Source organism: Ursus arctos, unplaced genomic scaffold (genome assembly GCF_023065955.2).
Source record: "Ursus arctos isolate Adak ecotype North America unplaced genomic scaffold, UrsArc2.0 scaffold_14, whole genome shotgun sequence".
NCBI classification, from domain to species: Eukaryota; Metazoa; Chordata; class Mammalia; order Carnivora; family Ursidae; genus Ursus; species Ursus arctos.
In genome coordinates this window covers 32,208,773-32,228,255 of record NW_026622808.1, presented here as the reverse complement: position 1 = coordinate 32,228,255, position 19,483 = coordinate 32,208,773, and the positions used below count along the sequence as shown (strand labels likewise).

The 19,483-nt window shown below is 44.3% G+C and overlaps 1 protein-coding gene across 1 annotated transcript in view; it reads left to right on the top strand.

Moving 5' to 3' along the window:
• The window catches only part of PRKAR2A (protein kinase cAMP-dependent type II regulatory subunit alpha), a 94,395-nt gene extending 81,088 nt beyond the window's left edge, over window positions 1–13,307 (top strand). Inside the window, exons 9-11 of the mRNA XM_026500788.4 lie at window positions 6,385–6,450; window positions 8,832–8,973; window positions 9,434–13,307. Of these exons, the coding sequence (XP_026356573.1) occupies window positions 6,385–6,450; window positions 8,832–8,973; window positions 9,434–9,567 (342 nt within the window). The 3' untranslated portion in view covers window positions 9,568–13,307. The remainder of the gene's footprint in view (window positions 1–6,384; window positions 6,451–8,831; window positions 8,974–9,433) is intronic.
• Window positions 13,308–19,483: the final 6,176 nt, after the last annotated feature.

The window sequence follows — 19,483 nt, the reverse complement described above, 5'->3', positions numbered from 1 at the left end:
ATCTGAGCCAAAGGCAGACTCTTAACCGGTTGAGCCACCCAGGTGACCCATTTTCTTTTCTTTTTTTAATTCTTTTTTCTTTCCAAACTTTTATTTAAATTCTGGTTAGTTAACACACAGTGTAATATTGGTTTCAGGAGTAGAACTCAGTGATTCATCACTGACATATAACACCCAGTGCTCATCATAACAAGTACCTTCCTTAATCCTCATTACCCATCTAGCCTTTCCCCATCCACCTCCCTTGCCCCTTCACCTTCTTAATGGTAGTTTTTAAAAAGCAAAAGTTTTTAATTTTGAAGAATCTAGTTTATAATTTTTTTCTCTTGTGATTCATTCTTCTCATGCCCTATTTAAAAAAATCTTTGCAAGGTCAATAAGACTTTCTCCTGTGTTTACCTCTAGGCCAGCACCATTAAATAAATATCATGTAAGACACATATGTAATTTAAAATTTTTTAACAGCCAAAATTTCTTTAAAAGGTGAACTTAATTCTAATAATATGATTTTTGTAACCTAATATCTTCAAATAATACCATTTCAACATCTAAGTGGTATAAAAATTCAATGATGAAATATTTTACCTTTTTTTTTGGTACTCAGTCTTCAAAATTTAATGTGTAATTTATACTTACAGCACATCTAAATCTATAGAAGCCACATTTCAAGTGCTCAGTAGCCACATGCTACTGTATTGAGCAGGGCAGTTGTAGATATTTCAAAGTTTTAACTCATACATTTAGATCTGTGATCCCTTTTTTTTTTTTAGAGTAGGCTCCATGTCCAACATGGGGCTTGAACTCATGACCCTGAGATCAAGAGTCACATGCTCTACTGACTGAGCCAGTCAGGCACACTCCTGATCTGTGTTCCATTTTGAGTTAATTTTTGTACAAGGTGTAAAGTTTTTTACAGGGTTTTGCATATGGATGTCCAATTGTTCCAGCATCATTTGTTGAAAAGATTATCCTATCCCATTGCCTTGACAGTTGTATTGAAAAATATTTGGGGTCTATTTCTGGTCTCTGTTTTGTTCCATTGAATACTGCACTATCTTGATTATAAAAGCTTTTTCTACTAAGTCATAAAATCAGGTAGTTTAAGCCTTCCAAATTTTTTATTCTTTTTCATAATTATTTTGGCTGTTCTGTGCTCTTTGCATTTCTGTATATATTTTAGAACCAACTTAACAATTTCTACCAAAAAGCCTGCTGAGATTTTTTTTTAATTGGGAATATGTTGAATCTATGGATCAATTTAGAGAGAAATTGACATTGTAACAATAATGAGTGTTTTGTGTCAGTCTCAGGCTGTCGGTAGTGATGCTATCAGCTAGGAATGCCTGGGGCACGCACCTACGTCTAGCAAGCCCCCACAGACATTTCTCCAGAGCCAGTGTTATAGCTGGACCAGCCCTTGTGGTTCTTATTATGACTGCAAGACTTACCACAGCAACAACCATGAAGGAACTTAGAAAAAGCAGGTTTATTACTCACAGATCTCGGAGGGTCCATGGCACATCCAGAGCCACACAGTGAGGTCACAGGGTGGGGTGGGGGACCTGGAATTCTGTCTTTTTTTTTTTTAAGATTTTATTTATTTATTTGACAGAGAGAGATAGCCAGCGAGAGAGGGAACACAAGCAGGGGGAGTGGGAGAGGAAGAAGCAGGCTCCCAGCGGAGGAGCCTGACGTGGGGCTCGATCCCAGAACACTGGGATCACACCCTGAGCTGAAGGCAGCCGCTTAACGACTGAGCCACCCAGGCGCCCCCTGGAATTCTGTCTTTTGTGGGGGGTGAGGGTGGGGTGTCCAGGGTTTGGCAGGTTAACTCTTTTATTGGTGAATTTAAAACATAAGAGCAAGAATTAGGTTGTGGGAAGAGAAAAGTGGGGTCACTCAAGTGGTCAGTTTTCTACATTTCCCAGGGCTTTATAAAAGGGAAACTTCATAGGTGGGAGCAGCCTCGCTCTTTATCTAGGTGTGTAGCTAGCAATATGTTTATTCAAGATGGGTGTCTTTAAAATGGTTGCCTAAATAATCAAAAGCTTGATGTCAGTCACATTACAACCAAAAAAGCTTATTGTCAGATAAGTACACTACAGTGAGTTTGTTCATGAACATAGTATATCTATATATTTTTTTAAATTTTTCTATATATTTTAATTTTCCTCTGTAATATTTTTCAGGTCTTTATACTTTTTTATACTTTTATATACTTTTTATGTACTTTTATTTATATTTTTCTCTCTATATATATTTTTAAAGGTTTTATTTATTTGACAGAGAGATAGCCAGTGAGAGAGGAAACACAGCAGGGGAGTGGGAGAGGAAGAAGCAGGCTCCCAGCGGAGGACCCCGATGTGGGACTCGATCCCAGAACGCCGGGATCATGCCCTGAGCCCAAGGCAGACGCTTAACGACTGCGCTACCCAGGCGCCCCATATATTTTTCTATATATTTTAATTTTCCTCTGTAACATTTTATAGTTTTCAAGTCTTACACATCTATTAAATTTATACCTGGATATTTCATACTTTTAACATTATTCTAAGTGGTTTTCCTTTTTTCAATTTTTAATTATTTATTGCTAGTGTATAAAAATACAATTGAATTTTGCGTATTGATTCTGCATATTGATTGCTAACCTCACTGATTTTAGTACCTTTTTTTTTAGCTTCCTTGGGATTTTCTGTATAGATGATTATTTTATCTATGAATAAAGACAGTTTTCCTTCTGTATGCCTTTTTTAAAATTTTTAATTAATTAATTAATTTGCCTTATTGCATTGGCTGAGTCCTCCAGTACAATATTGAATAGAAATGCTGAGAACAGACATCTTTGTCTTGTTATTGATCTTGTTACTGATCTTAGGAAGAAAGCATTTAATTGTTCATCATTAAGTATAATGTAAACTGTAAGCTTCTTTATAAATGCCCTTAATCAGGTTAGGAAAATCCCTTCTCTTCCTAGTTTTCTCAGTTTTTATCATGAAAAGATGTTGAATTTTTTCAGATGCTTTTGCTGTTTTTTTTTTTTTTTTGAGGTGCTCATGTGGGTTTTCTTTTTTAGTTAGTAAATATGAATTACATTGCTTGACTTTTTTTAACATTGAATTTTGAATATTAAACCAAGCTTGCATCCTGGAGTGAGCCCTACTTGGTCACGATATATTATCCTTTGTATTTATTACTGGATTTAATTTGCTAAAATTTTGTAAATTTTTTTTATTTGAAGATCTAATTGACTTTATTAACTAATTGTGAATTAGGCAGCATCCCATCTAGCATGTAGTGGGTAACTCCCTTGTTAAGGATTTCATAAAGGATATTGGTCTGTAGTTTTCTCTCCTTGTGATGTCTTTGGTTTTGGTATCAAAAACACCTCCAGATGATTTTAATGTTTGCTAAAGTTTGATAACCACTGCTATAGACTACTCCAAGACTTGGTAATGCCCTTGCATTAAGAATACTTGGTGGAAATGTTTGAGAAGCACTTTCAAAGATTTTTGAGAGGAAGGATGACACTATGAGAGTCGTCTTCTCAAAACATAGTTCTGGCATCAGTGAAAAATGAATTAGCTTCAGCCTCATTGAGTGATCAGGAAATGCAAATTAAAAACCACAGTGAGAACTATTTTCATACCTATTAGCTTGCCAAAAAGTAGGACTCTGACAATTCCAAGATGTAGTAGGAAGTTTTATTCACTTAGCTGAACACCTTTTGAGAGAAATTTATTCTTATCCTTTAAAGCTGAATTTATTCTATAATCCAGAAATTTATTTTCTAGATATTTTCAGAGAAATACCCTTACACCTCAGAAGCTGTTCCACCTTCATGAGTTCCTTCCGAGTCACAGCCCTCCTACCTCTGGGTCTCTGGGATCATGACCTGAGCCGAAGGCAGGTGCTTAACCAACTGAGCCACCCAGGCACCCCCCAAAAGTAGACAGTTTTCAACTGATACTGTCATCATTCATGGTTTTATTTTAAATTTTTCTTCTTAAATTGTTTGTGAACTATGATAATCCTTTCTGGTGATATAATAGCAAATCAGTAAAATTAAAAGGATCAGAGATGGTCCTGCCTCTGGTCCAGAGAAAGAGAAGAGCTTTTACCTAGGCAAGCCTCCTTATTCCACATGGTCTTGGTAATATTCCTCCCAATATTCCTTGGTAATAAATCTCCTCTCAATCTTGAATCCACCAGCTATTCCCCCTACCTCCTATGGCAAAGTTATTTATCTTCTGATCTTCCAAGGAAACTCATCTGTAAAATGGGATAGCAGTAGTACTGACTTTATTGACTTCTTGGGTGATCGTGTGAAGCAGTGCACATGCAGTGCTCACCAGAGTGCCTGCTGGGAGCGAGCACACAGTGTCTTTAGCAGATTCTGTTTTATTTGAGCTCCTCTATTCATCAAACTCATTCTTTTCATCCCGTAGACATGCCTGAGTCTCTCTTGTCCTCACAATACACTCACATTCCTCCACTCACTCTGTTTTTACTCCAGCTACTAGCTTCTCATTCCTCTCACAGGCAGGCATATTCGAAGTGTGGTCTCACAATGTGGACTAGAAGAAGCCAGACACAAAAGGCAATGTATGAATCCATGTATATGAAGTTAAAGAACAGCCTTATTCTCATAAACAGAAGTGAAGGAAAACTGCAAGGACAGAAGTCAGATTCAGTTACCTAATAGGTGAAGTGTGGTGGTTTTGACTGAGAAACACTCCATAGGGTGGAGGCCAGAAAGATTTTCTGTTTTGATTGAGGGGGTGGTCACATAGGTGCACACATGTGTAAAAGTTTGTCAGACTGCAGCCTTGAAAAATGAGCACACCTATCTAAACAAAAAGAGCTCAGGCACCACCCTTCACCACCTGTCCCTTTTGTGGCTCATTGCTACCACTCACCACCCTCGTCTTGGTCACCAGAATGTTTCCATACATTTGAATCGTTATTACTCTTGACCTCCCAACAGCAGTGAACACTGGTAATCACATCTTCCTTTATGAAACTCCCTTCTTGGACCTAGAAACCACTCTTCCTCCTGGTGACCCTGCCTCTGGCTCCCCCTTAGTTTCCTTCAGCAACTCCTGTCAGGGAGCTGTTTGTGTAATTCTAAAATTTCATGCTGATTTGGCTCTGCTGCGTGCAGGGTACCTACCCAACACAGCAGCGCAGAGACCCACAGGCCCCCTTTATAAAGCTATGGCTTTTACACACATGGAGCAGGGATTATTACCTAGTGAACTGGGACTAGACTAACTCAGGAATGATAGCCTCAGCTGTAAGGTGTCCACTTGGAGTTCCGTCCAGTAGTCAAAGTTGAAGTCTTACGAAAATTCAGAAGTGTAAATTCTTCTGAAGACATAAGACCCACATGGAATGAAGACACATGATTAGTATTGAATTATCCACTGTAGATGGTCGTTGCTCCAGATGTTAAGAGAAAGGGGTCAGAGACTGAAGAGGGCCTATGAAAGCCTCTTCTCCCGTGTCTGCTTCCTTAACTCTAGCCTCACTCCAGCTTTTGCTCGGATCTCACCCTCTGGATGAAACTCTGCTGTATACTGTAGCCATCTCCTCCCCCAGCACTCCAGAACCCACGTTGCCTGCTCTGCTTTCTCCCCATAGTACTTAATTGCCTTCCAACACAACAGTATCATTTGCTGATTCACTCTGTTGATTGTTTACAGTTTGTTTGGCCCATCAGACTGTAATTTCCACAAGGGTAGGGATATTTGTTTTGTCCACTGATACATCTCACATGCCTAGAACAGTGCCTTGGCACATATTAAGTACTTAATTACTTGTTGAAGTACCTGAATGACTGGTTCAGCCAAGTGGTTTAAAATCCAGGCAAGCAAAAGAAAAGCCTGAGGCTCATAAGTGTGACATCAACCCACATTAAAGTACCTCCCTCACCAAAGCAGGGCTTTCTCCAGATCCATGCTGTCCTCTGGAGGGCTACATTTGGTGGTCCAGATTATCCCTGGGCCCCAGGCCCAGGGGTAGCCAGGAGTCACCTTGATATTGTCTGTAGCAGTATCAGCTGCTGGTCCCCCTCCCCCCCGGTCACAGGTTTCAATAGCAGACTGACCTGAGCAGCAGCAGTAGTGATGCTGTGTGCAGCCTGGGCATATTCATGGGGAGAAATATGAATATTCCATGTTAGGAAGTGAGAGGCGTGTGTCAGTTACAGTTGGACCGACATTCCTGGTGACCGGGATCCTCTCATTTTGTACTGAATATGTTAGCCACTGGTTAATTTGTAGAGTTGGCAAATAAATACAAATCAGGGCAATGAGAAAATGATCTATTTCTGTGTCCCTCGCCAATACATATGTATAGCTCTGATGACCTTCTCTGTCTTTCTAGGGTGAAAAGGCTGATAGCTTCTACATTATAGAGTCCGGAGAGGTGAGCATCCTGATCAGAAGCAAGGTGAGTCTGAGTGGTGCAAGTTATGCCAGGTGCAAGCACAGAAAGTAGCTGCTTGCGTTAAATAACGCCAAGCGTCTCTCTGTAGCAAAGCCATCACTGTTCTATGAGGTATGGGACTGGCAAACACCCATGTTGTTTAAGTACCTCCAGTGTAGGGATTTAGTATATTTCTCCTTGTTCCTATTGCCTTTGCCTCTGTGACATAATTAATGATATGAGAAATATTGGCCTACAAATCAGTAAGAAAAGATAAATTCCCTAGTAGAAAGTGGGGGAATTACATGATAAAGGCATACACGGGGGTGTTGACTATGAAAAAAGCTTCCTTTCTAGAGCACTGGTGGGGAGGTCTGTAGGACCAGTATTACTCTGCCATTTTGTGGATAGGGAGGCCTAGAAAACCGATGACCAGTAGGTGGGAGGAATCATCTTCATCATAAATCCATTGTCACCAGATTTCCTTATTCCATTTTTTTTTTTAAGAATGTAGCATTTGTTAAAATAGTTAAACATAATTCTAACCTAATATGAAACGCTTTACAGAATATCTTAGTAAAAGTTAAATATGGAGAAAGAAAAATATGATTACTGCTTCTATTAAAAACAGGTCTGCTGTTTCACGTGAAACAATAGGTTGGAACGTCTATGTTCTTTTACTTATTGTTTTTGGACTAGTGATATATGTTTGTACTTTTCTCAAATACTCATTGACACCTCCCGATCACAGCATAGTGTTGGGTATGTGGGACCAGCAGCACTGTGGCCCTGGGGGTTGGGGGAGCTTGTCAGGAATGCAGAGTCTTAGACTCTGCCCCAGCCCTACTGAATCAGCATCTGCATTGTAACAAATCCCCCAGGGGCCTGGTGTGCATGTGACAGTGTGGTAACTGCTACGCTGAAGAAGGGATGGGGGGGGGGGCACAACGTGTCTACAGTCCCAGAGAATGCTACAGAAATTGGAAGGGGAGCGTTGGCTCTGGAGCACATCAGCTTCAGAGCAAACAGGTTGGGGCAGAAGTGTGGAAGGGGGATTATCTGCCTATAACCTAAAGTGGCTCTTAGAGACTGAGACTAATTCTTATTAATAAATTCTAAATATTTTTTTCTGAAATTATTACTTAGCTTAGCAGATGAATTTGTAAAAAAAAAAAAAAAAGGAAACTCTAGATATTAAATATGCTACATTATTTTCCATAATTTGATAAGCACAAATTACATCCTGCTTGATTTCTTTTTTTTTTTTTTAAGATTTTATTTATTAGAGAGAGAGAGCACAAGTGGAGGGGAGGGGCAGAGGGTGAGGGAGAAGCAGGCTCCCCACTGATCAGGGAGACCAATGCAGGGCTGCATACCAGGAACCCAGGATCATGAGCTGAAGGCAGACACTTAACCGAGTGCGCCACCCAGGCGCCCCCTCTGCTTGATTTCTTAACACAGAGTTAAAGCATTAAATGTCCAGGTTAAACATTGTTAAAAAAATGTTTTTAGTTACTCAGCTCTTGTAAAAAATGTGTGTGGTGAGGGGGAGGGGGACTACTAACTTAAGAAGCAGACAATACCTAAAAAGAAAATTCGTCACTGTAAAGTATTGTTCAAGAAAGACATGGTCCCAAATCAAAAAGAAGTAACCCAGAGTTGTGACTTTACCTAAGAGAAACATTGACATCATTTAGCAGGAATTCGCAAAAGACCTTGTCTTTTGAGGCACCTGGGTGGCACACTCATTAAGCGTCTGCCTTCTGCTCCGGGAGTGATCCTGGCGTTCTGGGATTGAGCCCCACATCAGGCTCCTCCACTGGGAGCCTGCTTTTTCCTCTCCCACTCCCCCTGCTTGTGTTCCCTCTCTCGCTGGCTGTCTCTCTCTCTCTCTGTCAAATGAATAAAATCTTTAAAAAAAAAAAAAAGACCTTGTCTTTTCCCTTGTACCTTAGAAGTCAGCATTCATATATATAAAATAAATGTTAATGTGTTATATAAATATATATGTATTTTATGTTAATATATATTGACACTATAATATGATCATATATATTGACATATATAATGTATGTTATAATAATAATTATATATATTTTTTCCTTTGGAAGATACACATAAATCTTCCAAAGAAAATGGTCTGCTCCCTGTCTCTTGATGTTTAGCCAATACCTGAAAGGTGTTGGGACTTGGATAAAGCCCTGGTAAAAGCCAACTCCTCTAATTAAACCAGACCACTGAGATGAATTAGCCCATGCTGTTGACATGGTACAGTGTCTCCGCAAAGCGCCTTTCTCAATAATTGTGTTTTAAGTGTCCTGAGAAGGGACTGCAAATATGTGTAACTGGACATGCTCAGCTGTGATTCTGGAGTCAGCCTAGGTCATGTTTTCCACCTGTTCTAGACTAAAGCAAACAAGGATGGTGGGAACCAGGAGGTGGAGATTGCCCGTTGCCATAAGGGGCAGTACTTTGGAGAGCTTGCACTGGTCACCAACAAACCCAGAGCTGCTTCGGCTTATGCAGTGGGAGATGTCAAATGCTTAGGTAAGAAAAATAAATTCTTTATGCATGAATACTTTTTTTCCTAACATGCAGTATTTTTTTTTCCCATCAGTAAGCCTTGACTCATTTCACCAGTTCTCACACACATCTAGGCTTGAACAGTCTGTGGGACCAACTAGAAATGGGTGAATGTACCCTTTGAGCAAACATTTCTGAGCACTGAGTGAGGATAGCCTGTGGGAAGACCAGTCACGGAGACAGGTGTCCAGGGCTCTCCCGGGACCGAGTGAATAGTTGCGGCTGGGCTCTGCAAAGTCGCAGATGACAGAGTCCGGCTGCACTCACATAGAAACATCCGTCCTTTTCCAAGCGCCCAGCATCCCACAGTCTGATTCCCTAAGGTGAATGGGTATATGTAAGAAAAGGTTTGCATGAGGGAAATGACTTTGAATTATTGGTGTAGAGAATTCATTCTCTCTCGCGCCTCTTTTTAACAATACAGTTATGGATGTACAAGCATTTGAGAGGCTTCTGGGGCCCTGCATGGACATCATGAAGAGGAACATCTCACACTATGAGGAACAGCTGGTGAAGATGTTTGGCTCCAGCATGGATCTGATTGATCCTGGGCAGTAGGTGTGCCACATCCCGAGCCTTCTCAGTGTGACACCAGAACCTTCCGGTCAGCCACAGAACACACACAGAAGACAGACACGACAGAACCGTTCCTGCTGTTGCCACCGCTGCTGCCATTGCTATGGCCATGGGCATTTAGAAAACTTGAAAGTCAGCACTAAAAGATGGGCAGAGGTTCAACCCACACCTCCTCCACTTTGCTTTTGGAAGCCCATTATTAGACCACTCGTAATGATTATTCCAACCCAGTTGTCACATCTTTGGTTCAAAATGGCATGTCTCTCCAACAATTTAAGTGCCTGATACAAAGTCCACAGCGTAATCATCTTTCCTCTCTGGCTGCTACTGTTGCTGTTGGAAGTCACCACAGGTCTGCACAGACCTGTGTTTAACTGTAGACACCGCCCCTGACCTTTCTCAAGGGAGGAAATGTTGTAGCCCTTGATCTTCTTGTTTGTCCTTTGAGAAAGTCCGCATTTGTTCACAATGATAGCCTTCGGTTTTACAGGAGAAGATGGCGGCAGGTAGGCTGGAGGTCTGCGGGCCTGTGGCATTGTCCTGGCTGCTGACAGCTGCACCCCTGTGATAGCCGTCTCCAAACTCACAGTGATGCTGCCCTGGGCCCAGCAGGTTAGCTCCCCAGAGCACACTGACTGGTCACGAGGACCCATGTTAGAGCAGAGAATTTGGGTTCAGCAATTCTTCAGGTAGCGGAGAGCCAGGGAAAGTTTTCTGGGTTGGGGGTTTGGTTTGGTTTTGTTTTAGTAGATTTTGTTTTGTTTTATTTAATCTCTGTGCAGTTTGCATGAATGAATTACTGTCCATTTCTAAGGAGCCAGGGTCTGGATGTGCCATCACTTTATCTGACCCAGATACTTCCCTGGGCAGCTCCCGCCATCTCCTTTCCAGTTGCCCCTACCAGCTGATAATGGCAGTGTGCCAGCAAGAGGTTGTACTACAAAGAGAGCCCTTCCTTCTACTCCAGTGTTGTTACATAGCCTTGCTGTTGAACTGTCCATTTTTAAACTCTTTAAAGAAGAAGCAGCTATTTTTTTGAAATTAAAAAAAAATTATTTCTGTATTTAGGGAATTCCCGTTGGACCTATTCATATGTATCAGTATGTCGGCTGACTCAGGCATTCATCCTGAAGATCAGGTCTTTTCGTTTTAAAAATTGGAATCATTCACCATTTCATAGAATTACTGCAAACCTTTCTAATTAAGGTGTTGGGATATTTGGGGTTCCAGTTATTAATCTCAGAGGAAAGTAAATTAGCTTGTATTCTAAAACGTTTTAACCTTTTAATTATATCAAGTAAAATTCTGATGAATTATCCTAATTAAGTGGATATATTTCAGAATGAATTTTTTTTTCTTGAGAATGACTTAGAATCAGATGCTACAAATGACCCTAAGAGCAGTGTGAAGTTTGCATAGAGATACGTTTGATTACAGCCAAGGTTATATTAAATCAAGAGGCCCTTTCCAATATGATTGACTTTGTCAACTTGTGTAACTCAGTAAATCCCTAAGAGAGTGTATGCTGGGGCTTGAGTCACTCCTGTTATAGGATAATGATGGAGCCCACATGGTCACTTCCATAGAAGCCAGGCTCTCTGCCTTTGCCATGGATAGTGCGGCAGAGAGATTTCCAGAGTGGTGACCCACCACAACCTTGGTCAGGTCTCCCTTTTTCTTGCGTTCTGTGAAGTGAAAGCAGAAGGACTCTTTTCAGACTGCCCTAGCTAGGTAGCCTGCATTGCAGCTCCCAGAATCCTGAAAGATTGTATCTTGTACCCCCAAATACCCCAAAACAGGCAGCTAGCACTGGGAAAGCCCATGTGGTTTTTTTTCCCACGATTTTCCAAGGTTGTTCTTTTCTAGGGTGTTGCTTTATTATCAAATCAATTAAGAAAGCAGATCATGCCCTTTAGCAGACAAGAATCACGCCTGTTTCTTCCAAAAGCAGCAGATACATCGAGCTTTAGGAGTGTCACAGAAGTCTAGCCCTGACTATGTGAGGACTCTGTTTAACCACTGAGCAGATGCTCCCTTGTACCCGCCATGCCAGCATTAGTCAGGGCTGGCTGTGAGCTCAGTTCCAGAGTCACTCCTGCAGGCGGCTGGGCATGGGCCTTCTCATCCTGCCTTCTTGCCCATCCCAGTTCAGTCTTCCCCTTCACGGAAGCCTCTTTATACCCCCAACTCACTGATGGTTGCTGTTTTACAGAGTAGAATTCATCCAGGTTTAAGTCCTCCTGCTCTAACTACAGACTGACATATGGATCATGAGTCCAGGTCCTCACTGCATACAGGGCCCCTTGGGGGCCTGGGTTGAGGAAGGAAGACTTCAAAGGGACCAGTGTGAGTGAAATAGTGCTAGGAGTCTGACAGTGTTCAGTTCTCTTTGCAGCATGGGGAATCAAAGGTGGCAGACCAAGTTTGACTGAGGGCTCTGGTGTCCACATTACGCCAGGCAAGCCCTGCACTGTTGGCTGAGCCTCAGGGGGAGGAGCGTGTTGGGAAGAGATCCCTTTGTTGTTTTATATTGTTCTCTTCCATGGGTTAGAGCTTCACGCCCTCTTTCCTGGCTTTGCTATTGATTTGGGATCGTGGAGAATATTCCTGAGAGCCTTGAGGTCCAACCTACAGTATTATCCTTCTTTCTAGTCCCATTTCATCACACCCACTCTCTTCTTTTGGTTGTGGTCTCTGAAGGAAGGGTTCGTGTGCACTGTCCTATTAGTTGATAGTCTTATAGATGCCCAGAAGTCAGAGTGCAGCTTTTCTTTGAGCAGTTTAACGAGTGAATTCAGCAGCAAAGTGGCAAGAAATGGTTCTCCGGCCAGGAGAGGTCTTGTTCATCCTCTTAATGCCCAGATTCTCTGCTCACAGTGGTAATCAGTGGGAGGTGCCACTGGTACCCAGCGGCACCCTGGACACACAGCATTTCCATGTCAAGTCGCAGTGTAGAAACAATCTCTCATCTAGAAAAAGTGGAAGAGCATTTTTGCACAGAGAAAAAGGAAAACGACCCATGAATGTCATCTTTTATCTTTTGTTTTTGGTTGGCTGATGTTGGAATTTTTGTTCTTGACATACACTTGTAAACCAGTCTTGCCAAGATACAAGTTGTTTTGGTTTTTCACTACAATTACCTCTTGTTCCTCCTGTCTTGACTGCTGACGTTCCTCAATGATTCTAATGTCTATTTTATGGGAAGCAGCCTTCCCCTGTGGGTTTCCTTTTACACACTGCAGGGCTATCTTTATACTTTAAAAAAAAAAAAGAAAAGAAAAAGAAAAAAAAAGGAGAAAACTGTCACTAACCTCATGGGGGATTTGCAGAAAACCATTTAGCCCACCTTGAGCAAAAGGTAGATTTCCTCATTGTTTTCTTAAGCTCATTGTAATAAAAGAAATCTAATTCAGCATTATTGTGCTACCTCAAAGGTAAAATGTTTTAAGGTCTTTTTTTGGTCCTGAGTTCTACACATAGTGTTTGAAATGTCTTTCAATTGGAATTGTTTTTAAATCATTGGGGAGAATCTTATTTTAACTGTTTTACACTTGTCTTTTAATCTCAGAAGAATAAGTGATTAGAAAGTGATCAATTCTTGCTCTGTAGTATCGAACATATATTAAATCATTGTTTGCCATAAACAAGGTTGGGTTTTTTAAAAGGAAACTCTAGGGCTTGGCTTTGTTCTTCGTTAATAAAGGCTGACAAATCATGTCTGACTTTCTGGTGCGGCCCTATGTTGTTTGTCCTCTCATTTTTGGGTTCCAGGACATCATAGTACTTGTCTGGCAGATACATTGTTGGGACTGGGATGTGAGCTCTTGAAAATTAGACAAGGAGGCCTGGGAATATGTATTAGGGTTCTCCAATAAGAACCAATAAGAAGTGTGTGAGTGTGTGTGTGTGTGTGTGTGTGTGTGTGTTTGTAAAGAAATATTATAAGGAATTGGCTTATGCATTTATGGAGGCAGGCAGATTCCATGATCTGCCAGATGAATTGGCAAACTGTAGACCAAGGAGAGCTGATGATTTCATTCCAGTCTGAGTCTGAAGTGTTGAGAACCATGAGAGCCGATAGAGTATTTCCTTTTGGAAGGCTAGCAGGCTGGAAATCCAGGAGGAGCTGATGCTCCAGTTTGAAGGCAGTCAGGCAGGAAAATTATCTTACTTGAGAAAGAGTCCTTTTGTTATATTCGGGCCTTCAACTGATTAGGTGAGGTCCACCCACATTGGGGAGGGCAATGTGCTTTACTCAGTCTACTGATTTAAATTTGACCTCATCCCAAAACACCCTTACAGAAACTCGCAGAACAATGGTTGACCAAATATCAGCCCCCCATGACCCAGTCAAGTTGACATATAGAATTAACTATCATAGGGGCACCTGGGTAACTCAGTCGGTTAAGCATCTGACTTTTGATCTCAGCTCAGGTCTTGATCTCAGGGTCATGAGACTGGGCTTGGAGCCTACTTAAAAATAAAAAAATTTAGGGGCGCCTGAGTGGCTCAGTCGGTTAAGCATCTGACTCTTGATTTTGGCTCAGGTCATGATCTTATGGTCATGAGATCAAGTCCCACATCGGGCTCCACACTGGGTGTGGAGCCTGCTTAGGATCTCTCTCTCCCTCTCCCTCTGCCCCACCCCCATTCACATGCGCTCTCTCTAAAATAAATAAAATCTTTAAAAACAGAAGTAAACTTAAAAACTTTTTGAATTTAAAAAATAATTTTTAAAAATTAACTACCACAGCATGGTATTTGGGTTGTTGGGGATGCTGTGGAAGGGCATCAAGTGTATCCCTTGCCAGGGAAGATAAACTCACCAATGAAGCCCAGCAGACAACACCTCCTGTCTAACAATATTACTTTACCATTTTCTTCTCAGTAACGTGGCTATAACGAGAACGAGCAATGATTCTGTGATCACCCAGTGTACCTACAACTTCTTTCCAAGTGACCAAGAGAGGCTGTTCTACAACAAAATCATGTTCCCACCTGGTCTTGCCTTGACCTGGCAGTACGGGAGGGTCAAGTATTGGGTAAACATTTGCGATAGCCCACGGAGCTCAAGAAACCGGTAGTTGAGCTGTCTCAAAGCCAAACCGGCCTTGGTTCAAGGCTTTAAACATGAAATACGGCTTTTGCTTTTGTGGTTTTAGTGGTGGTATTGCTATGAACAGTTAAGAAGTGCCAGGACGACAATAAGATCCTACTGTCCACGGTCTCGGCCTCGAAGAGTGCATGTGACATGAGGACTTTGCGTTCTTGTATGTTCTGTAGTTATCACAGGTACCTGAATATATCCTCAGCGATCTTAGGACATCCATTTTGTAACATCAGAATTAAAAGTCTATTTACACTGTGATTAAGGAATCTGTGTGTGTTTCACAAGGCCCCGTGTTAAGGATGACTTTTGCTTCCTTCACCCATACCCATACTCTCCGTGGACAAATGCCCCATCACAGATGATAGCACAGGTACTGTTACCTGATTATTGGGGGGTATGCAGATAAAATGCAGGGTGTTGACCAGGAATTTACTGAATAATCACTTGTGAATTTAGATGAGTATTATCTAAGTTCTGAATTAGAATGTCAGAAATTAGGTCTGACTCAGCTTATTCATTCATTGAGCAAAGATTTTTAAAAGGGTTTTATTTATTTGAGAGAGCAAGAGAGCAAGCATGAGTAGAGGGAGGGGTAGAGGGAGAAGCAGACTCCCTGATGAGCTAGGAGCCAGATGGGGGTCTTGATCCCGGGACTCTGGGATCATGACCTGAGCTGAAGGCAGATGCTTAACCGACTGAGCCACCCAGGCACCCCTCATTGAGCCAATTTTGATGACCTGCTGCGGACATTCCTGACACTGCATTGAAACCCCAGGAATTATCAAGAACGATACTGAGGTCCACCAGGGCATTCTGGATCTTTCTCCCATTGATGGCAGAGCTTATCCTCCATGTTTCCGGACTCACATAGACAGCAGCCCTCGTCTCCTACTTCAAGGACGATTGTGCTCCCAATGCCTTATTGTTGCCCTTGGTCATGCTGCCCTTCTCCTTCGGGGCTGCCACCGCCTCTTCGTAAAGTGAGTGGTTTGGACACACGGCATGCAATGTCCCTCCATGCTCTAGCCTGCATCACACAATTCTGGTTACACAAGCATCTGGGGCACTATAAAAGGAGAAAGACTAGATTTGCGGTTTGAAGGACACTCCCTCCAGGTAGGGATGTCTCAGAAACTATCACCTTCATCCCAGTCATCCTAAACGTCATGATGAAACTTAGCCAGAGATGAGTTTTGGGTCTAGGTTGCATTGTGTGATTTCATAGGCTAAAAATCAGACTTTTCTGAAAGTTCGTCTCTTCTGTGTGACATTTCTACCCCTTCCTCTTGACTTTTTCGCAACCAAAATCCTTGACCATGTGAGCACTTCTTGCTCTTCTATAAAACCAGTTAACTGGCTTGTCTTCTTCTTCTTTTTTTTTTTTTTTTAAGATTTCATTTATTTATTAGAGAGAGAGTGAGAGAGAGAGCACAAACGGGAGGGGCAGAGGGAGAGGGAGAAGCAGCCTCCTGGCTAAGCAGGGAGCCCAACGCGGGACTCGATCCCAGGACCTGGGGACGGGGACCTGAGCTGAAGGTGGACGCCTAACCGACTGAGCCACCCAGGCGCCCCAGCTGGCTTTTCTCTAAGTGCATCAAGTCAAGCAACGCCCAGCCCATTTGTAGACGAGAGGGCAGGAGGCTCACCAGGCTGGAGTGTGAAACCAAAGGAGCTACCCCAGACACTAGGAAAGCCAGCAGGACCTGACCGCACCAATTGGTCTATCCTGACAGGCAGAAGAATGGGCATTCGGCGGTCGGCTCTTGGGGAACACAGTCAAAATAGTACAGGCCAAATCTCTGTGGCCTTCTTGGCCATCGGCCCACCACTTCCTCCCTCTGCAGAATTGCACTGAGCCAAGGGTCACAAGTCACTGTGTATGCTGCTGGAAGCCAGGATCCAGCAATCCCCTTCCTGGCCAGGTCTCCCAGCCCCCAGAATGAGGAGGCAGGGGTGTTCAGTTGGCTTTTTTCTTAGTAAACTGGTAAGAAGGAAGAGCCAAAGTCTAGACCCATCAGATAAGCAAACCAGCACTTGCCAGCATAACATCCATAGTTAAACTGGACATTTTCTTTTTTCTTTACTTTTTTAAAAGATTTTATTTATTTGAGAGAGAGCAGAGCAAGAGAGAGAGAGAGCACGAGCAGGAGGAGAGGCAAAGGGAGAGTGAGAAGCAGACTCCCCACTGAGCAGAGAGCCCAACACGGGGCTCAATCCCAGGACCCCTGAGATCATGACCTGAACTGAAGACAGACTCTTAACGGACTGAGCCACCCAGGCGCCCCTAACTGGACACTTTCATTCTAAAAGGGAAAGTCCTAGGCATGAAGGGACACCTGCAGCACACGCTCCTGTGCCTGCCACGAGCCCAGCCTGGGCAGCTGGAAGAGTGGGGGACCCGAAGCTGAGGCTGGATCTGCAGGACGGTCAGGGCAGAGGCCTTCGGGGCAGATGCGCATCAATCCCAGGCAAGCTGGACTCGCACATGAGTCAGCCTGGACTCCTGGCGTCCTGTCCTAGAGCCCAATGCCCAGGACGAGAAAGGAGGCCGCACACAGGCTCATATGACCCCAGACGAGGGGCTGTTCCCCGAGCAGCTGCAGCCCTGGCTGTTCTGGAAGCCAGACTGCTTTCCTAACCAGGACAGAGCCGGAGGACAGAAAGCATGTGACCCCCAGACCTCCACTTCAGGGCACCGCCCCTACCTCAGAACTCAAGATGGTTCCACCGGACTGGCAGCTCCGGGCTGAGGCTGGTGAGATGAGTTGGAGACCCTCTAGTGCCTTGGCTTGCTCCTCTGTAAAGAAGGAAGCAGGCTTATGGGAGGGCATCCACTTGGCTGCCCATGGCTTTGCCCTCGTGCTTTGGCCTCATGGAATTCCAGTCTGGCCCTTCACCTGCCTGGGCTGGGCCAAGGCCCAACCACGGTAGGAGGCTGGGGTTCAGTAGGAGGTGGGGGTTCAGTGGCTGGTATGGTCTCTCCCCTTGAGCTCACTTTAAGCTGGGCATCTCTGGCTCACAGCACAAGCAGGCCCCACTCCCTGACAGGGAACTGGCCTCACAACTGAAAACCTATGAGTTATTCTCATACCTGATAAACAGAGAAAGCTACTTTTATGTCCCAGGAGGGCTAGCTTTGCACCTGGGAACTGGTCCAGGGCCAAGTTTACAAAGTGAGGCAAAGCTACGTGAAGCGTGTCAGAGTGGGGCTCGCAGAGACCAGGCAGGCTTCCAGCACAATGGGAATTTCTTAGTGTCCTTCTGGGCTCTTTGCGACCCAGACTCAGTGGGGACAGGGTGTGCGTCCAGGACGATGTGCTGGGAGCTGCCTCCACCCTGGCCCTGTGGGATCCTTTTCTTGGTAATTTTCCTGGCTTTTGTTGGATAACAACAACAACAAAAAAAAATCAGGAATGACTTGCAGCCAGACCCTCCCCATGTGGCCCACTTCCCAGGGCTATGGATGCAGGGGAGCGGGTAGGGTGGTGGGGGACCTGAGTCCTGGTGGGAACATCCTGTTCTGGACTGGACTGGGAACTGCCCATCCAACCCTCGGGAGCTGTGGGTGGAGTGAGAAAGGCCGGCTTGATTAAAGAAACAGGCAGGGAAGGGGTTTCTGATAGATGACTGAGCCCAGGACAGCTCTGCCTATGCCCTCCCTGCTGACCCTACCCCTGGCCCCCGCCCTAGCGGAGAGGGGCCCTTCCTTCCTCAATCCCAGGCCAGGGCTGCGTGGGAGGAACGAAGGGATCCCAGCTGGGATCTTCAGCACAGAAAGGCTGCCTCCACCTCCTGGTCTAACTCTCACTCCCTCCACTTTTAGACAACCTCTTTCACCCTGGCTGATCCCTGCCTGAGTCCTGGCTACTTACATCCCTGAGGCGAGGTCTCTGCTCGGCCCCTCCTGCCACCCTTCATCGGCAGGCCCCTTGCATGCTTGCTGCCTGGCCCTTGGCCCATCCTCTAACCTTTTGTGCCTCTACCCCCCTCCGCAATGGCCTTACCTCATTATCAGAGAAAACCGAAACACGGGCCGGAAGCCCCGGGCTCCTCCTCTGCTCCCCGTGTCCCTCTCTAGCACCTGCCCCACTGGTCTCCTTTCACGACAGAAAGCCTTGAGACTTCCCTGCAGTTGCCGCCTTGCCTCGCATTCTGGCCACGGCTCACCACTGCCGTCCTAGGAGCCAGCAGAAGTCACCACGGTGGACCCCTCTCTCCTGCTTCAAGGACCACCTGCTCAGGAACATCTAGTTCTCCTGGTTTGCTTTTCACCTCTGCTGCCAGCTTTACCCCAGCCTGCGGTTCAACGCTGGAGTGTCCCAGGGCTCCACTCCACTCCCCACCCTGGAAGAGTTTGTCAGAAGCCTGACTTTCGGTGTTCTCTCCACGCTGCTCGCTCCAGATTTTTACCTCCGTCTGGGACCCTCGGCTGGGCCCAGTGTCCAGGGGTCTGGGCTGGGCTCCCTCGCCCATCTCTTCACTCCACCCACTGGGAACCTTCTGCAAAGTTTGCTTGGCTTTGTTTTTTTTGTTTGTTTTTTGTTTTTGTTTTAATTTTTTTCAAAGTGTGGACTATAATGAATACAGAAAGACATTCTGCTCAATGATTTCTCACAGGCCAAACCCTCACAAAACACAGCCCGGGGGAAAGACACTGCTGGTGCCCGACGGTGCCTGTGCGGCTCTGCAGTCATTCCTCCCTGCTCTGCCCGAGTTCTAAGGGAAGGTGGTCACTACCTCGATTTTCTTGATTGTTACCACCTAAACGTACCTCTCCGAACGACCACT